The sequence below is a fragment of the Epinephelus moara genome, chromosome 19 (assembly GCF_006386435.1).
Source record: "Epinephelus moara isolate mb chromosome 19, YSFRI_EMoa_1.0, whole genome shotgun sequence".
In the NCBI taxonomy this organism is placed as follows: domain Eukaryota; kingdom Metazoa; phylum Chordata; class Actinopteri; order Perciformes; family Serranidae; genus Epinephelus; species Epinephelus moara.
Genome location: NC_065524.1, coordinates 33,898,209 through 33,915,999, shown reverse-complemented (window position 1 = coordinate 33,915,999; position 17,791 = coordinate 33,898,209). Strand labels below are relative to the sequence as shown.

Below are 17,791 nucleotides of genomic sequence, written 5' to 3'. Positions count from 1 at the left end.
GTATGGGGTTTGTCATTATAGATATCTCCAATGTAGTTGCGGATATCTGCAATTGTTATTGCGGATATCTGCAACTGAATTGTGGATATCTGTAATTCCAGTTTGAGATATCTACAATTTAATTACTGCTGCTCACTAATTCCTGCTATCAGCTGTTTCCTGTTTATCCACCGCCAGTGGGTCGCACATGCGCCGTCATCAACAGCTCCTCCCACAAGTCATCAACAGCCCCTCCTGTTGCGGAAGGCCGCCTCGGTCTGTTTAAACTAAAAGGGGTCCACCATTGGGCACCCTGGATCAACTTGCCAATCCGGTTCTGTGTCTAAACGCTCGCAGCTTGTCGGCAAAAAGGCCCAACATTCGCGGAAAATCTGGCAGTGTAAAAGGGGCTAATGAGACACAGGTGAAACACATTAGGGCGTGGCAAGTAATCACAAAGGAGGGAAACTTGACAGCATGTGGGTTCTGAAACGAGAGAAGACAATGGGTACCAAAATAAAACAGAAAACACGGATGAAAAATAAAAAGGAATTTAGCTTGACGGGTCACGACAGTAACATAATTGATAAGGTCTGGATGAAATAACACCAAATTCACTTCATATTATTGTCAGTTTTTGTTTAGGCTGAAGTTTTCTGATCATTATTTAGAGATTAAATCAATTTCTTTTATCATGTTTTATCAGTTTTGCAGCACATGACTTACTCACCTGACCAGTCATCACATATAATTCCACATTCAGACATGATGATACTCTGTCCATGTCTGCACTAATACCATTAATCGTTGTTAAAGTTGTCTTGATTAGATTAAAATAATAAAGTCATGATTAATAAGACTCATACGATATACAACTCTGGTTTAAAGACACACTTTGGCAGTTATGACTCAGTTATGAGCTCAGAATAAATTTGTCATACAAGGCACGTTTGACTCCAGGCTCTGTTTATTGAGCCACCAAACTAATCTTCAGTATATTCACCATGACATTTCATATAAAAGTCATCCCCTCACATGGAATTGGGAAAATTCTCGTGCAGGAGTGGATCTACTGGTTTTCTGGAAAGCATTTTATCCAGAAACGTAATCAACCACAGAGGTGGAGCAGAATTTATATCTGAGTTCACCCCCACTGAACACCCTCTCCCCATTTCTATTTCTCTTATAGCTGGCAGAAATCGAAGCCTAAGCAGGATACAGAGGGACTGTGGTGAGCGTTGGAGCTTGATAATGGCCTGGTTCTGTGTGGCTGCAGATCTAGGGCAGCCACGGCTAATTCAATCTGTTGACTCCAGCGCTAATGCCCCTGTCGCTTTCAGGCAGCCCGGTGGGGTAGAATGGGAAGTGGGGATACATTAGGGAGAGCTCAGAGTCATGGTTAGCCAGCTAACTTGACATTACACCTTGGAAGAATGTGCATGGATATTCAAGGTGATATATAACATTATAATGCAAAACAACTATGACTGAGAACATGTTCCACATCATGCAGCGTTCAGCTTGGTGCCTCAGTGTTATGACACCCGACTGCACTGAATCTTAAGCAGATAATCTCAAGGATATGTCTCCTCCGTACTTCATGCAATCCACTGAATCTGTCACACAGTAGAGTGATATTGCCTCTGCATATGAATTAATGATGCCTGCTGCAACTACAGTATATTAGACTACATCAGTCTGCTGATGATGACATTAAAATGCACCATGTGATAGTGTAGGGAGTAGTGTTTATGAAAAACCAACAAGAAAACAGCAAAAATGAGCCACTTTCTCCTGACTAGGTGTAACTGAATCTGCATTGCTGACAAATCTGCACGTCAACCTTCAATTATTCTCAGCCCCCCTGCTAGAGGCAACCTGTACCAGATTTAATGATGCCTAATGGAATCTAAAGACATGTGTGGTCCAGAAATCTTGATAACTCTCATTAAGCTAACGGTCCAGAGGAAGGGTGCTGTTAGCTAATTTGTTAGCAGAACAGTAACCTCATATCAGTGGCACCAGAGCTCATAGTAATTCTGCCAAAATGCAAACACATAATTGCTTTGTGAGAGAACATGTACCTCACATTGATTTCCTCAGCGAATTTCCATTAATGGGTCTCTATGGCTCAGTCTAATGATGCTCGCTCTAAATTTCACATCATCATGTTTCTTCTTTACTCATTCTTTCTCTGTTTATGTTTCACAGAGTGGTGCTGGTGGAGAACATCCCAGATGACATCTCCTTCTTAGACAATAGTACATCACACCTCCCTCTGTCAGTGGGGCTGTACGACTTACTGGACCGAGCTATCCGGGCCGTGGAGATAGTTTCCCCGCTGTGGATCCTCAATTCTTCTGATTATGAGTCCAGCTTCCAGCCTGCTGCCAGACAGGTAAAAACATAGCAAGTCTACAGAGACTTGACCCTGCAGAAGTTAGGGCATTTATTCAAATTCTGTGTCTATTTTACCTCTTCTGTCTCCTCTTCTTGTCTGTGCCTCCTCTACATAATGATCAGTGGTGGAAGAAGTACTCAGATCCTTTATTTAAAGGTTCTATATATGTGGCATTTTGACCACTGATATAGCACCACTATTTGCTGTGTAAAGATATAGTGGAGTAATGGTCTCCTGAGCAGAGAAAGAAGTCTCACTACCTCTGGCAAGGCGAGAGAGAAAGCCTTGCTATAATCTGAGCTTCTCTGTTCTTTGTTTTGGCAGCCAGGCCCCAGTAGGTTCGATTTTCTATATTTTTTTCGCATCCCTTTAAAGCCTTTAGAGAGCTGTTTGACCAAGAGGCAGTGAAGAAAGTGTGGCGTAAACTGTGGGACACATACATCTGCAACAAGAGATAGCAACAGGGCAGAGGAGAAGGTAATGACAGCCTATCAAGAAACGCACAACAGCAATGATTATCCTTACAGGAGAGTGCAATTGAATAGCTACACACTGTCATTTCATAACTCAGGTAGCTGCGGTGCCAAAATGCAAGACGCTGGCAGAGAGTGGCGACAGCCAGGGAGGTAACTCCAGTGGAGAGAAGCAAAGCAACTAGTGTGTCTCTCCATTTTGCCTCAGCTTGCAAATTTTTTGCAACAAACATTTTGTGCAGGGTGTATGTGCGTAGCCTAATATTTTCTATGAGATGACGGATTTAAAAAATGCATATGAAAAATAAAGACTTGATGTGCAAAGGTCATAAGAGCAGAGTGCAGTTCCAGCTGAATGTGACCTTCCTTTAAACTTTTGCAATCTAACGTATATTTTACCTGATGTTTTAGGTAGCAAGATAGCTAACAAGCTCACAAATCCCCTCGGGATTAATAAAGTATAAAGTATATAAAAAAAAAAAAAATCACGATCATGAATTCAAGCCACTCGGCACATCGAAGAAATAGCTCCTTATTTTCCGGAATACATTAATAATGTTGCTAAAATGACTATATCTTAAAAATACAATATTCGAAACAACAAAATAATTGCCAGGATGTATTCTCTTGCTTGCCTAATGTACTTAAAAATGTACAAAAGGGTAACGTTATTCCTTTGTTTTGTTTTGTTTCTGTTGTATGTTCAGGGTCCACTTTCTCTCTCGCCTTGCCTAGAATACGAAGGGAGGGTGGAGGTGTGGCCAACACACCCATTTGTTTAGGTCTGAGGTGCTGGTGCTCTACTGCGACATCTAGTCGTTCTGAATGTCACATATCGAACCTTTAAGTAAAAGTATCATTACAGTAATGTAGAAACAGGTCACATACTTTAAAAATTTCACTTAAACAACCGGAATATTATCAAAGAATATATAAAAGCATCAAATTAAATGTACTTAATCTGCAGAAAAATGGACCCTCTGTGCGACGTGTTATTATCACAAAACTTTTCTCTGATTTTAATGGTGAAATGTTGAATCATTTTACCTTTTTTTTTTTTTTTTACTTTTTAACAGTTATTTTAACAAAACCACCTGAGAAGATTAGCCACAGGTGTAACGATTGAGTTCAGAACTGGGACCAAGCTGCAGAGAAAAACACAAAACACCAGTTTATCAAATCCAAATCTTGACTTAGGAGGTCTGGGGTCAAACACGTGAAGGCAGAAAAATCAGTTCAGGGAAATCACACCAAGAGCAAAGTCCATAAACCAAGCAGAGTCAAAACCAAGGAATCAAAGGCTGAAAAAGGCGCATTACACACTAGGGCGACAATGACAACCTGGCAACTGAATGGGGGAAACACTGGGCTTTGAATACACACGGGCTGATTACTATCTACATACAGGTGAGGTACACATGAGGTAATCAACAAAGGCAGGTCAACAATGAACTCAATGAGAACTCATTTCAAAATAAAACAGGGACTGGACAAAAAACATGAACATAAACTTGACAGAATATCACAATATCTTTGGCATGTAAAACATCTAACAGGACAAGGGCCTCCAACTTAACACTTTGTAAGAGGTCACCAGCCAAAAAGATCAGGCCACTAGTTTAATCTTTAACAACGTATTTTTATTTGTTATATGCTTATCATATAGGGGCATCCCATCAAGATAGATGGAGTGATGACCTGATGTGACAGTACAGTATGCATGGATTAAGACTGGATTTGATGTATTTTTCTGTGTGCTGATTTTTGTATCTCTTTGTTTTATTCTGAACCTTGAGACCCTTAACTTTAATACTGTATGACACAAAGCATACAACAAAGAATGGAAAAATAAAATAAATTCCTGTTACTTGTTAAAGTAGCATACAATGAAACAATAAAGTAAGTTTGTTACTTTCCACCACTGATGATAATGCGTGTAAAGTGAGACAGACACATTGTAATTTGCTTCATTTGTATTAGCTGTCCAACATAGTGGCTATTTGGTTTTATATCCACATCCCAGGTCATTGAGCAGACTACACAGCTGCCACATCTCATATTAATCATATCTTGAAAGGACATTAAAGAGGAGATGGTTTTCTGTTTCAGCCAAATTAGACAATTAAGTAAAAAGCAGACCAAATGACAGTATGATACAAGTGAACAGACACAAATGATCAGCAGAGCGGAAAATCAATATCTGTCCCTGTAGAACTGTGCTTGCTGGTTAAATACTGGTCTGGTCTACTTTCAGGCTGTGTGATGCGAACTATTCATTTTGGATTTGAACAGGATGTGTGTGTTATTGATAGTTGCCTGGAGGGAGGTGAATAGAATAGAGCATATCAGGATGGCTAATGAAAGCCTGAGGCCGTTGATTGGAAAGTAATAGCTCTTCTCCGAAGCCTCGGGGCAGAGGAGAGCTAATGGCCTTTCAGCCTCCAGCTCTCTGCAAAAAGCTGCCAAAAACGACACCTCATCAGGAGGGAAGCTGGACCGGAAAATTTAATGTAAAGGCAACGATACAAGAGATGAAGATGGGGATGCTCTCGTATAGTATGCATGTACGCTGCATGTCTGTTTATGGCAAAATACTGTTAACATCTGTTGTTTTGTTACCATGAATAGGCACCCAGATCATAATCACTGGGTATTTTGTGATCACACAAAATCTGCTGAACTGTCAGTTCAGCAAATTTATTTTAAAACAAATCCATTTAAAAGTTTGAAAAGACACTGTCAGCTATATCACCTCAAATCATAAAATAATAGAAGAAATTCAACACATAAGTTTCCTGGACTGTGCTGTACAAGACAATGAGCGTCCTTCACATGTTAATGATGTGGTTCCTGAGTATCTGCAAAGATATTAAAAGGTGCTCTGCTTCTTCTTTGATTCATCTCCAATTTCCAAAGTTGTCTGTGTTAAACCCTGGAAGCAAACCTGCCAATATCACCAAAATGTGACACTTTCTCTTGGAATAATTAAAAACTTAAGAGTGTGTGTTCACCACGAAACCAGTGAGATTATATTTTACACTTTGAAGTGGCACTCATAATATTGGACTGGCCATTCTCCTCTGACCTCTGGCATCACCAGGGCATTTTCACCCAGGGAACTACCGCTCACTGGATATTTTCTCTTTATCGGACCATCCTCTGTAAACTCTAGAGATGGTTGTGTGTGAATATCTCAGTAAATACTCAGACCAGCCCGTCAGGCACCAACAACCATGCCACTTTCAAAGTCACTTAAATCACCTTTCTTCATCATTCTGATGCTCAGTTTGAACTTCAGCAGCTCGTCTGTCTGAAGTCTACATGTCTAAATGCATTGAGTTGCTGCCACTTGATTGGCTGATTAGCTAATTGTGTACCTAATAAAGTGGCTGGTGAGTGTATATCGTAATATCACAAGTGTCTTTTATGGGTTTTGAAAGCTCCATTACAGTAGAGTGTACAGTTCTAGCTGTTCAATTCGTCATCTGTCAGGTGCTTTGTTGCCTAAAGGCCTGTACACATCAAACTAGCTCCAGAGAACAAGTGACGACAAAGGCCCCCTGCTGCGTCACCTGACTTTGCAGTGTCTTGGCCAAAAAAAGTTGCACATGAACACACACAAAGACTACAGCTGATGGTCAACCAGCATGTACATTCTGCGCCTGCGTGAGAGGAAATAACTCTCCACACCAGCAGATGGCGGTAGTCTATAATTCTCATTCAAAAAAAGGAAACCAGAGGACAGCCTTGATGCTAGATAGCCAGTTAGCACATTAACAACACAGTCCAATGCTGAGAGAACAAAGCATATGTACTGTGCGCTGGTGGACAATAGCACAAACCATCACAAAATGTTTCTGCTCAAAAACACACAGAACAGCTCAAGAAAAAAATCTTACCTTATGCAACAAGTGTTTTGTTTTTCTATGCTGAGCTAAACTGCCAATCAGAGTTATTTCATTCATCGAATGGCTCCTCAGTTATTGACTCTGATTCAACATGCTGAATCGGCCAAAAGAAAAGCAAACAGGGGCCACTGAGAGGCAATGGTGCAAGACACACTGCTCCAACTAGGGCCATAGAGTCTGGATATGAACCCAGGATTCTGGTGTCACAGTCCGGCACTTTTTATGTCCACCGTGCACCCCAAGCACCATGCAAATCCAGCGAGGTACATAAATGTAGTGTTAACTCGTGATTACATTGTCACCACAACACAATTATGAAAACAGTTTAGTAATATACAAACACAATTTCCAGGAGACAAGATTTCTCAGGATTTCTGTATCTTATATTTCCCACAATGCAACTTAAAAAGCATAAATCATTAGACACTCCTTGCTTGGCAAATGCCCACGTTTCCTTTACATGCCTGGTTTCTAACACAAGCTTTCTGCTAAAAATCTGAACTCTCCAAGGCCATGCAGAAATATGTTCTTCTTAAGTCTTTGGAAAGCTCCCTCCAGAGACACAAAAGAAAAATAAAACTGTTTTCACAGGCTTAATACTGACGGGTTGGACTTGATGTGTCAAATCAAATGACTTTTAAACATCTTTAAAAGTCGTTCTGTAAAATGTCATTATGTAATGAAACAACAACCTTCCCAATGTCACTGTGTCTCTTCTAGCAGGCTTAAAACAATCTATACTGAAGGAACAGACACATAAAATATTAGACACATCCTCCTGATATTGCAGTTAAGCCCGTTCAACCAAATTCAGATCTCAACTGACTCTGACTCATTTTCTATCTAATTTGCAACTGGTGTTGTCGGAGAAATCAATAAGAGTGGTTTGGAGATGTTTGGGTTTTACCTTTAATGACCTCCTCAGTGTACTCAATGAAAAGAATCACATACATATTTTGTATTCTCAGTGTATTTACGCCTTCAAAGCCAGAGAGTCTAGGGATTAAAGTAAGGGTCTTACTTTAACTTCAAATGATCTGTTGACAGTGACTCATCATACATAGTTTATGTTTCTCTTTTTAAATGTGTTGCTCTGCAGCGGGAGGTTTATAATTGGGTGTTTAGAGTGAGCAGAGGTTGCTATCATGACTGAGCAAACAAAGAAAAGAGTGTCACCCGCAAATATGAACGCTTGATCAAAACAAAACAGGCATCACAGTCGCTGGGTGCAGACAAAAGACCTCTGGGAAATGCAGCACAAAAACTGCACATAAATAACTGCAGATGGTGCCACGATATTAAAGAAAAACTAAGCAATACATGAGAGTCTTGTCTGAATACACAGTGCATGAGTTTCTTGTGACAGCAGATGTTTTGTGATGTGTTTACCCCAGGGAAGGGCTCTGCTGTCCAGGCTGCAGGGGCTGAAAGCTAAAGGGATCCAGCTGAAGATCTCCAGCGGGATGATCGACTCCACTGAGCTCGGGATCCTCGCCAAACACTGTCAGCTCTCGCTCTCACTGAATTATACATCCTGTGTGTGTTGTGTTCAAACATGCTGCAGCTTAGCTCTGTCTGTTGACTCTTCTCTCAGCCTATTTGTCCTGCTCAGCTCTTTCAATATTTCCCTTCATTTGTCTCTGTGTTTCTGTTTCTGCCTCTCTGTAGTTAGATCTTCCTTAATCCATCTCCTTGTTTCAAATGTAGCTTCCTTTGTTTCAGTCTGTTTGTCTGGCTGCCTTTCATCTTTTATCTGATCTCTGTTTTTGTCTCTATTTCTCGATTTTTAGATGCTGAAGTCCACTATGTGAACACGACAGCGCTGACCAAAGGCAACCTCCACTCGTCCTTCTGGGTGGTGGACAGGAAACATTTCTACATCGGCAGCGCCAGCATGGACTGGAGATCCCTGGCCACAGTATCCAAGACCCACCACACATCACAGCACACTCAGAAACACACATTAAACATATGCATACTCACACAGAAACAGAGGCTGTGGCAGAAAATGCAGTATCATAACCTCATCAAGTCTGAAGCTGCACTGCAACACAAATTGCCACAATTACAAATCAGAACTTACATCCTTTGTTGCCGTTTTGTATCCAACAGACTTTCACAAGATTTGTAATTACATAAGAAGTTCTGTATCCCCTCATGTAAAGTGCTTTGATAATGTTCGACTGGCTCAGACTCAAAAGTGCAGCATTTTATTTGAAGTACTCAGCCCTCTTATGCACAAGGCTGTCCTTGAAAACTGCATCATCTGAAATGACGAACAGTAATGTCACTGTTAATTAATTTGGAAAATATAGCCGGATTTAACATATTTAATACCATGGGTGATACAGACGTCCTTCACTTTGATTTAATACTCAAAACTGATTTCTCCAGATGCCTAAAGGTGCATTTTTAAGACTGTGCATTTAGATTTTTGTTGATATATTAGTGGAGTCAGTTGCTTTATACTACACATGCACATTTGCAAATATGTAAGTTATAAACCCTATCTATCAAAACACATTTGTACAGATAGTGAGACTATTTTGTCCATCAAAAAATCATATATGAAGGGGAGTGGATGGGTGTGGGTGTTTAGTGGGGGCATGCAAGGTCGAGAGGCATCCCAATGTGAAAAAGTGGCCATTCTTTCATCTTCTCCTTCAAAGCTGAGATTCTTGCATGGCTCATTAAAGTGCAGCCCCATTTTTTAGGCTGCTTTATCTATCTTTAGAAATCCAGAGATACATAAGGGCATTGTGTATGTTGGCGCGTTTTGGGAGCGATAGAATGCGCAGTATCAAATAAAACTTTAGTAAGTGGGATCTGAGCTTTATTTATGGATACTTTGCCAGTGTAAACACTGTGAGGAGGAATGTGCGGAGTGAAAGAGAGAAAGAGAAGGCAATTTAGGAGGTACAAGCTGAGAAGCTGAAATTGAGAAGTGTCTCTTTGAAATGAAAACGCAGCAGAGAGCAGAGACAGAAAATAGAGAACAGGGAGGAGAACTGTAGTGTCTTCTCAAACCCTGCTGTAATTGGATGAGACTTTTGGACAATGTGGCCCGACAGTGGAAAGGTGCTGTGTGTGTATATGTAGGTGGTTGGACGTATAAAAGTGTTGAAGGAGTAAAAACAGACAGTTTGAAAGGAGGAAATTGAATTTCGATGGAGATTTTTGTTGATGAGAATAATCACAAAGATGTTTATGTAAATATGGGCTGTCTGCCTTCATGCTGATGGTGATCTAACTGACACTGTGTTTGTTCTCCAGAGGAAGGAGCTGGGTGTGTTGGTGTACGACTGCAGCTGCCTGGCTCTGGACCTCCACAGAGTGTTCAGCCTGTACTGGGGGCTCCAGTATAAAGACTTCATCCCCTCCTTCTGGTCCAAGCGCCTCTTTGCCCTCTTCAACAGGGACGAACCACTGGAACTCACTCTCAACAGCACAAAGGCTCAGGCTTACGTCTCTGTAAGTTACAGTTATAGTGTTAACTTGTATTGTTCTTTAGCCCATCTCCAGATTCACACTCATATCAAAATGAGCTTTGTCTTCTTGACGTTTTGCCTCGCTATATTTTGGTGTTTTTCAGTACTCTGTCCTCAATTTTCGCAGCTTCCTCTTGGTTGCGTGTTGCTTACAGTCTAGCACCTAGTTGCAACCTCACCTGCATGATGTTTTTGGCTTTGAATACTTGCTCAGGAGCATCCTGAACACAGCAAAATAAAAAGAATGTAAGAAAATACAGGTAGAGGGCAGAGTCTCTGCAGATAAATACACCACCGCACACTTCTAGTGGGTCATTAGTGATGATTGATAATCTGCCATGAAAAGGTCTACTGTGCATGAGTTAGGACACTCAAAATGTATTGCTGTATATAGTAAATAAGGGATAATTTCTCACACCCCAAAGACACGTAAAGGTGTGTTGAGTTGCTCTGATTGATTTGACCTCAGCTCAGGTTGATGATGGGCAATTTGGGGAAATTTGTCATGTCACCAAACAAGAATGCAGCATCAGCTCCAATTAAAATTGGTCAAGGTTATGCAGGGAATTGTGTGAAGTCAAAATAAGATTGATAAAGGTATGATATGTTCAACCTTAAGAGGTACAGCAGGAGACTGAGGGTGATGTCAAGCAAGCACAATGTGCACACGCCAACACACTCCTAAAGAAGACGACTAATCAGGCAAAGTGAAAACACCTGTGTGGGTACAGCACGGGTGTGTAGGGTCTTTAAATGGGGCAGGGACATCAGTGTTACCAGTTCCACATGTGCTTAAAATGTTTAAATGTCTACTCTGAAAAAAAGTCTGTTATCAGAAACAGTTTACACAGACACAGATATCCAGGTTTTATAACAAGGAACTCCAATTTTTTGAAGTACAGCACACTCAAACCAGTTAGATGGGAGAGCGCATTTTTCATACTGAGCATCTCTGCAGGACACTGTGTCTTTCAGCGTCATCTTCTTCCTGTCTTCCTGGAGATGAGTGATGGTGATGTCATCCTACCTGCAGCAGAAAACGGTTGATTCGGCCGAGCTGTCCACTTCTCTGGAAAATTAATATCAACACAAAAAGCACAAAGCACACACTTCACAAATTCACAGGTTTCTGTCAGCAGAAAGCTAAAACTAAAACTTCAAGGTTTTGTACAAGACATGCACACACACACACACAAACACACACACAAAACAAAGGAAGAAAATTAAATCCTAATGGGTCATTTAGGCGAACAATAAAGATGATGAGAGCTGAGTTGACAACAGTGCTGATAATGATCATGATTGTAATTCTGCATATTATTAAAATTCCTCTCTGAGTCACTGTGGTAATAAACATCTGGTCGTACAACACTCTGAGCATCTCTCATGTGTGTTTCTTCAGAGAGAAGGACACAGTCACCAGTTGTGCATCCTCGCAGCACTTTCTGTCTTCACTGACTGACTTTGCCTTGTCTTCCCTCCTCTGATGACAGAGCTCGCCAGATGTTTTCATCCCCAAAGATCGTAGCAGTGATCTTGACGCCATTTCCAGAGTCATCCAGGAGGCTCGCCAGTTCATATATATATCCATCATCGATTACCTGCCCCTTCTCGGCCGCAGTGCTCAAAGGTTAGAACGACTGTGCCGCTGCTGGGAGTTGCTTTATTTGGAATGATTCGAGCAGCATCGATGCTCGGATGCTTTGCCTTGGTTCAAGTGATTAAACTCAGTGTGCCCATATTTGTGTGTGTCTGTATCTGTGCCAAGGTACTGGTCTCGTATCGACGGCCTTATCCGGGAGGCTTTGATCCTGAGGAAGGTCCGGGTCCGTCTGCTGATAAGCTGCTGGGAAAAGACTCATCCACTTACTTTCAACTTCATCTGGTCCCTGAAGAGTTTGTGCATGGAGCAGGCCAACTGCTCACTGGAAGCTGTAAGTACAAGGCCACCATGTACTATTTTCAACTCTATAGATAGGCTTTATCAATGCTCACTGCACTCTGTGTGTGTGTGTGTGTCTGTGTGTCTGCAGAAGTTCTTCAACCCCAGAGTGCAGAGGGATGGCAGTCTCCAGGGAGTAAACCACAACAGGTTTATGGTGACAGACAGAGCCATTTATTTAGGTGAGCTCATCGACCAGACTCTGTGACTGCGTCTCACGTGCCTCTGCTTACTTCATGCAGATCTCAACTTCTCAAAGCTCAAACTACTGAATTTACATCAGTTTGTATAAACATTAATCAAACTTTAAGGCCCAGACGCACCAAACCGACATCAAAGAACTAGTGTCCGACTGTTGAATCACGTCAAATCACCTGTGTCTCCGCCAAAAAGTTGCACATGAACACTCTGCAAAGATTTCAGCCAATGGCCAACTAGCACATGCATAAGAGGAAATAACTCCCCATAAAAGCAGGTGGCTATAGCCTGTACACATCAAGAGTTAAAAGGCTAAAAAACAATCCTAGCTTATATAACAAGTTTGTTCCTATCTCATGCCCTCTTAAGCCGTCTGTTTGCTTTCCTCCCTTTCAATTCTCTACACGTGCACTGAGCTGAACTGCCAGTCAGAGTGATTTAATTCACAGACGGACTCCACCGTCTCCGACTCCAATTCAACATGCTGAATCGGCAGCAGCCAACTGGGGCCAACTGGTGCCAATGGTGCAGGACACACCGCCAGCACTTGCTGACAGCCCAGCACTGACTAACAGCCAGCCATCAGCTTGGCATTTCAGGGCTCTTGGAGGTGCTGATATTCATATTTCTAAAGGAAAGCTGTCTCCTTTTGCTTCCAGTCTTTACGCTGAGCTAAGCTAATCATGTCCTGGTTCCAGCTCTGTACTTAACACGCAGACATGAAAGCAGTATCGACCTTCTCATCATCTAACTCTCAGAAAGAAAGCGAAGTAATTCCCATAATGAACAAGGACTCCATTAAAAATGTGTCTGTCCAGGGAAATGTAAACAGGGCACTTTACACAGCAGGATGGTCTTTGATTCACTATATTTATCCACTCATACTTCATGGCATTGTTTAAGAATTGTGTTTTAGTCATCTTGGCGTGGGGTTTTTGTCTCATTTGTTGTGCTACAAAATATTTCCGACATATAGTAAAACCGTGGTCACTTCTCTGTTTCTTCCTCTGTGCCCTGACAGGTAACCTTGACTGGGTGGGGAATGAGTTCATCTTTAACGCAGGAGCAGGCCTGGTGATCAGTCAGCCAGAGGGCATCGAGGAGAGGAACTCTACAGTGGTGGAGCAGCTACGGGCTGCTTTCGAGAGGGACTGGTTTTCACGTTACACCCGCTCACTGCAGGCCAACAAGATCCCCGTCTGCAACAAGCACCAGATCAACAGGCTGGTGCCAGGCAAAACCAGCCACTTAGACAATGGACCAGTGCCTATCAGAATAGGCCAGCATGATAATGGGCCTGCACCGATCAGAGGCAGTCACAAAGATGATGCGCATGTGGCAGTTAAAACAAGGCACTATGACGAGAGACTGAGCAAAATGAGTCGCCAAGGCAAGGCCAGTGGACTGGCGCCAGTTATAGACAGTTACCAAGAGAGGGGACGAGTCAAAATGAGTCAACTTGACAACAGACAGGTACAAGTCAAAGGTACCCACCGTGACAATCCAATGGAACCACCCACTCAGTCAGCTGAGAGCAGCGGCAGCAGAGAGATCTTCAATGGATCCCTGTGACTACAAGTGTGATGGGTTCCTTTTCGCTGAATGATGTTTGGAGAATCGCTCTTTTCCAGGAACAGTGGATTTAACACACTGGGTCTTTGTAGCATTTTATTGTTACCATTTTGAAGAAAAAAACTTTAAAGATATAAGTAACATCTGGTTTGCAGGACTTGATGATGTTCACAGAAGAACTCAGGAAGGAAAGTAAACGCTCCGCTGCAGTCTGGCACATTTGATGGATATTTTTTAAAGAATGAAACCAAAACATTTTGGTTCATACGACAAACTGTAATAATAACTTACAGCCTTGCTCCTTATTTAATCTTTTTTGTCTCCTTGTTGAGATCTCTCAAGCAAAGGAAACAGATGAAATCTTACTGATTGCCTAATTATTGTTGTCACTTTAGCTGTTTGTGGCAGTCATAATGTATCACCCTTTAAAAGGGGAATGACGCCTGCATGCCCCTGCAGAGATGGGAGGCAGTGCAGCACGTGTAGCTACACTAGCTACATTTAGCATTAAAGATACACTCCAAAGTAGTGGGGGATTTACTACACAGCTTTATATGCTGTGTGTACTCAGATTGGTAGTGGACACTTGGCCTCATGTAAATAGTTTGTGCATCTCCAGCAGTATTCTGAAGTAAGTTACTGTGCATTCAAACAGTTACTTAAAACTGTAAAGTTATTTATTACAGTCAGTTGGTATCTTCATCCCAGACCAAATCAACATGATACCACTAGTTTAATAAACTACATTGGATCAAATGGCATTAATAGAAATAGACAAGCTGATGTGTACGTATTAATAACCCAATCACCAGAATAAATGTTGGCATTGTATGTAGGTTTCTGTAAACCACACGTGTTGTACATTACAGTGTAGTGGATACTTTGAAACTCTATGATTCAACATCATTGTGGTTAACGTGTAGTAAAGTTTAGGCACAAAAAAGATCATGTTTTTACTTAAAATTCACATTTTCAGTAGCACAATCCCAGAAGGTAATACAGCAATGTCTATTAAAAACAATCACGTTTTGTGGCACTATCTTCACTGGAAAAACAGTGTCAGGTCATTAGAAAAGACCCAAATTTGGTGACTTAAAAAACTGCAGGAAACAGCTTTCTGTGGCATTATCCCTAGTTAGTGAAAAACAATGATAGGTTGCTAAAACAACCACCAACTTTTGGTGGTTAGAAAGCCACCGGAAAGACAGCGATGAGTCACTAAAACACAAGCAGGTTTTTTTGTTTGTTGATCTCGAACAGTGGTCTGCAGTGTTCTGCAGCTTGGCAGGCGTCTCGTCTAGGTCCACCTGCTGCTGACAAAGTGAGCTCATATATTAATAATGATAGATAATAATAATAATTTATTTGTATAGCACTTATCTACACAAGGTTACAAAGTGCTTCACAAAGTGCATAGAAATAGGACAACAAAACAATGCATAAAGCACAAAAGTTACAAATCACAAAAGTACAAATCAGGCATTACAAGGGAAAGCTTTCCTATAAAAATATGTTTTAACAGTTAATGTGCTAGCCAGCCTGATCTCCTCAGGCAGAGAATTCAAGAGCCTTGGGGCCTTGATAGCGAAAGCCCGGTCACCTTTAGTTACCAGCCTTGATCTAGGGATGACTAGTGAGGGTAGGCTTGAGGATCTCAGGTCATGACTTGGAGCATAGGTAATCAGAAGCTCAGTTAAATAACTCAGCGCTAAACCATGTTTTAAAAGTTATTAAAAGAATCTTAAAATCAATTCAGAAGTGAACTGGCAGTGGAGGGAGGCAATTGGGCTGATATGTGACCTACGATTTTTTCCAGTCGAGAAAAAATCGCAGAGCTACTGAAGATTTACTGAGGCATGTAAACAGTTTACATAAAGTATTACATCACTTTATAAACATTGATATGATACATATGAAACATAAAAATGTAATGTATTTTTGGTTTGCAGAAATGCCACCATTTTCCTCTGGCGACTGGGCTGAATTAATACAAATCCCTCGAGACAGTTTTTTAATGTTTGTGCTGAGGAGTCCAATTCGCAATTTCATTTCTACTCACAAGAACACACTGAGTACTAGAAACAACCCCATGACTCATTCTGAGGGCTGACCTACAGGTGAGGAGCTTGGGCTCAAAAGGGAATAATCAAATCATGTCCGCCATGTTTTAATCTCAATACCAGGAGCACTAAGCACTGCACAGAGAGCAGTTACATAATCCAGGATGTGATGCGTCACATACCTCTCCACAGCAGGATGGCCTTTATCAAAATGGAGGTTGTAATTGAATTAGATGATGCACCTATTCTACTGTGTTTATTACATAACACCAAATGCATTATGGTGTGGAGGTTTCAATCAGGCGCCACCGCTGAAAAACGACAGCCTTCATTAGTTTAAGTGGAAGACAGGTATTTTTTCCCAGAGGAAGAGTGGTTATCGATCTGACCACCGCCTTATAGATAATCATTCCAGTTCCCGTATAGAAATCCTATAGGAACAGAGGAGGAATTGAATGGATATCTATAGCATTCAATGTTGTGACTTATTGAACAAATACTAAAGGAGCAGTTAGCCAAAGGGGCCAGAGGGTCTCTGCTGTCAGCCAAATCAATACAATGAATTTTTAACAGAGCTCGACAGTTGCAGTTGCTGCAGTTTAACCTCAAGGACATTGTTGATTGTAATGTCATGCCTGTGACTGAATATATGTGTGTGTATATATATATATATATATATATATATATGTATTACCTTTACCGTGTGGAGGTAGAGCTAAAATACAGGATTGTTAGTAAAGATCAACTAATTTAGTTTTGAGTGAGAGCTTGTGGCCACTTTCATTTGCATTTTGAATGATTGCATGTCAGTTTAAACGCACTCTTTGCTGTGAGTGCAACTTTTTGCATCAGTGCTTGTGAGTTTATATTGTAGGGAACAATTTCTAACTTCCAAAGCCTTTAATCAAGGAAACAAGAGAACCAGAGAGAGCTACATGGAGATGTCTTCATCAGCAACATGCAGGGTGTTATCGTCAGTACTTTAATGTGAAAGCAGCACAGGTGCATTGAGTGTTTTGTCTGAATACAGATGGCAGGAAGAATAATTACATACTTAAATTAAACTGAAGTCAGAATGCAGAGAGGGTTTAGCTGTAAACAGAAACGAATTACAAACAGGCACTGAGGTAAAATTTCAAACAGTGAGTCACAGACAGGATACATGTAGCTGACTCATTGAGACCAGTGTTAGTCAGAAACACACCACTCACTTGACCATTGTGTTCTGGTCATGACGGATAACTTCTGCCATCTAGAGGACGTCTTCAGAAAAAACATTCTTATTTGCTGCAACATATGATACTTTTTAAAGCAGTGTATTTTTAATATACACCGTTCAAACTACTGTTTATAACCAATACTTATGAAGTGTATAAAAGGCAGCAACATGGGAATGCAAGTGATTTTTCTAACTAAGTTTAAAATGAAATTATGTTACTAACTATTTCTCGAGGTGATCAGAGGATCATTTATTCTTTATAAGACAGCTCATATACTCACAGTATAGTACAGGAAGTTAACATATAAAGCATTTGAAATTACATCAATAATAATGTAATAAAATAACAGCTACATGTTTAATTTAACAAGCATAAAACTAAAAATTACCTTCACATGCTGCTGTATGTGTGCCCTAACACAAGCATCAATTCATCTATAAACTGATCCATGAAGGAAACCCAATCATCAACAGTGTCCCAGAGTGAGGAGAACTTTTTCTCTTAATGTCTATATGTATTTTCTTGCGACGCACCATGTCAACGCACTGTA

General features: G+C 41.0%; 1 protein-coding gene across 1 annotated transcript in view; it reads left to right on the top strand.

Annotated features, from left to right (window-relative positions):
• LOC126407001 (inactive phospholipase D5-like) overlaps positions 1-14,716 on the top strand; it is a 59,715-nt gene extending 44,999 nt beyond the window's left edge. Inside the window, exons 3-10 of the mRNA XM_050071642.1 lie at positions 2,191-2,377; positions 8,156-8,264; positions 8,552-8,679; positions 10,035-10,232; positions 11,743-11,879; positions 12,018-12,183; positions 12,283-12,373; positions 13,411-14,716. Of these exons, the coding sequence (XP_049927599.1) occupies positions 2,191-2,377; positions 8,156-8,264; positions 8,552-8,679; positions 10,035-10,232; positions 11,743-11,879; positions 12,018-12,183; positions 12,283-12,373; positions 13,411-13,961 (1,567 nt within the window). The 3' untranslated portion in view covers positions 13,962-14,716. The remainder of the gene's footprint in view (positions 1-2,190; positions 2,378-8,155; positions 8,265-8,551; positions 8,680-10,034; positions 10,233-11,742; positions 11,880-12,017; positions 12,184-12,282; positions 12,374-13,410) is intronic.
• Positions 14,717-17,791: the final 3,075 nt, after the last annotated feature.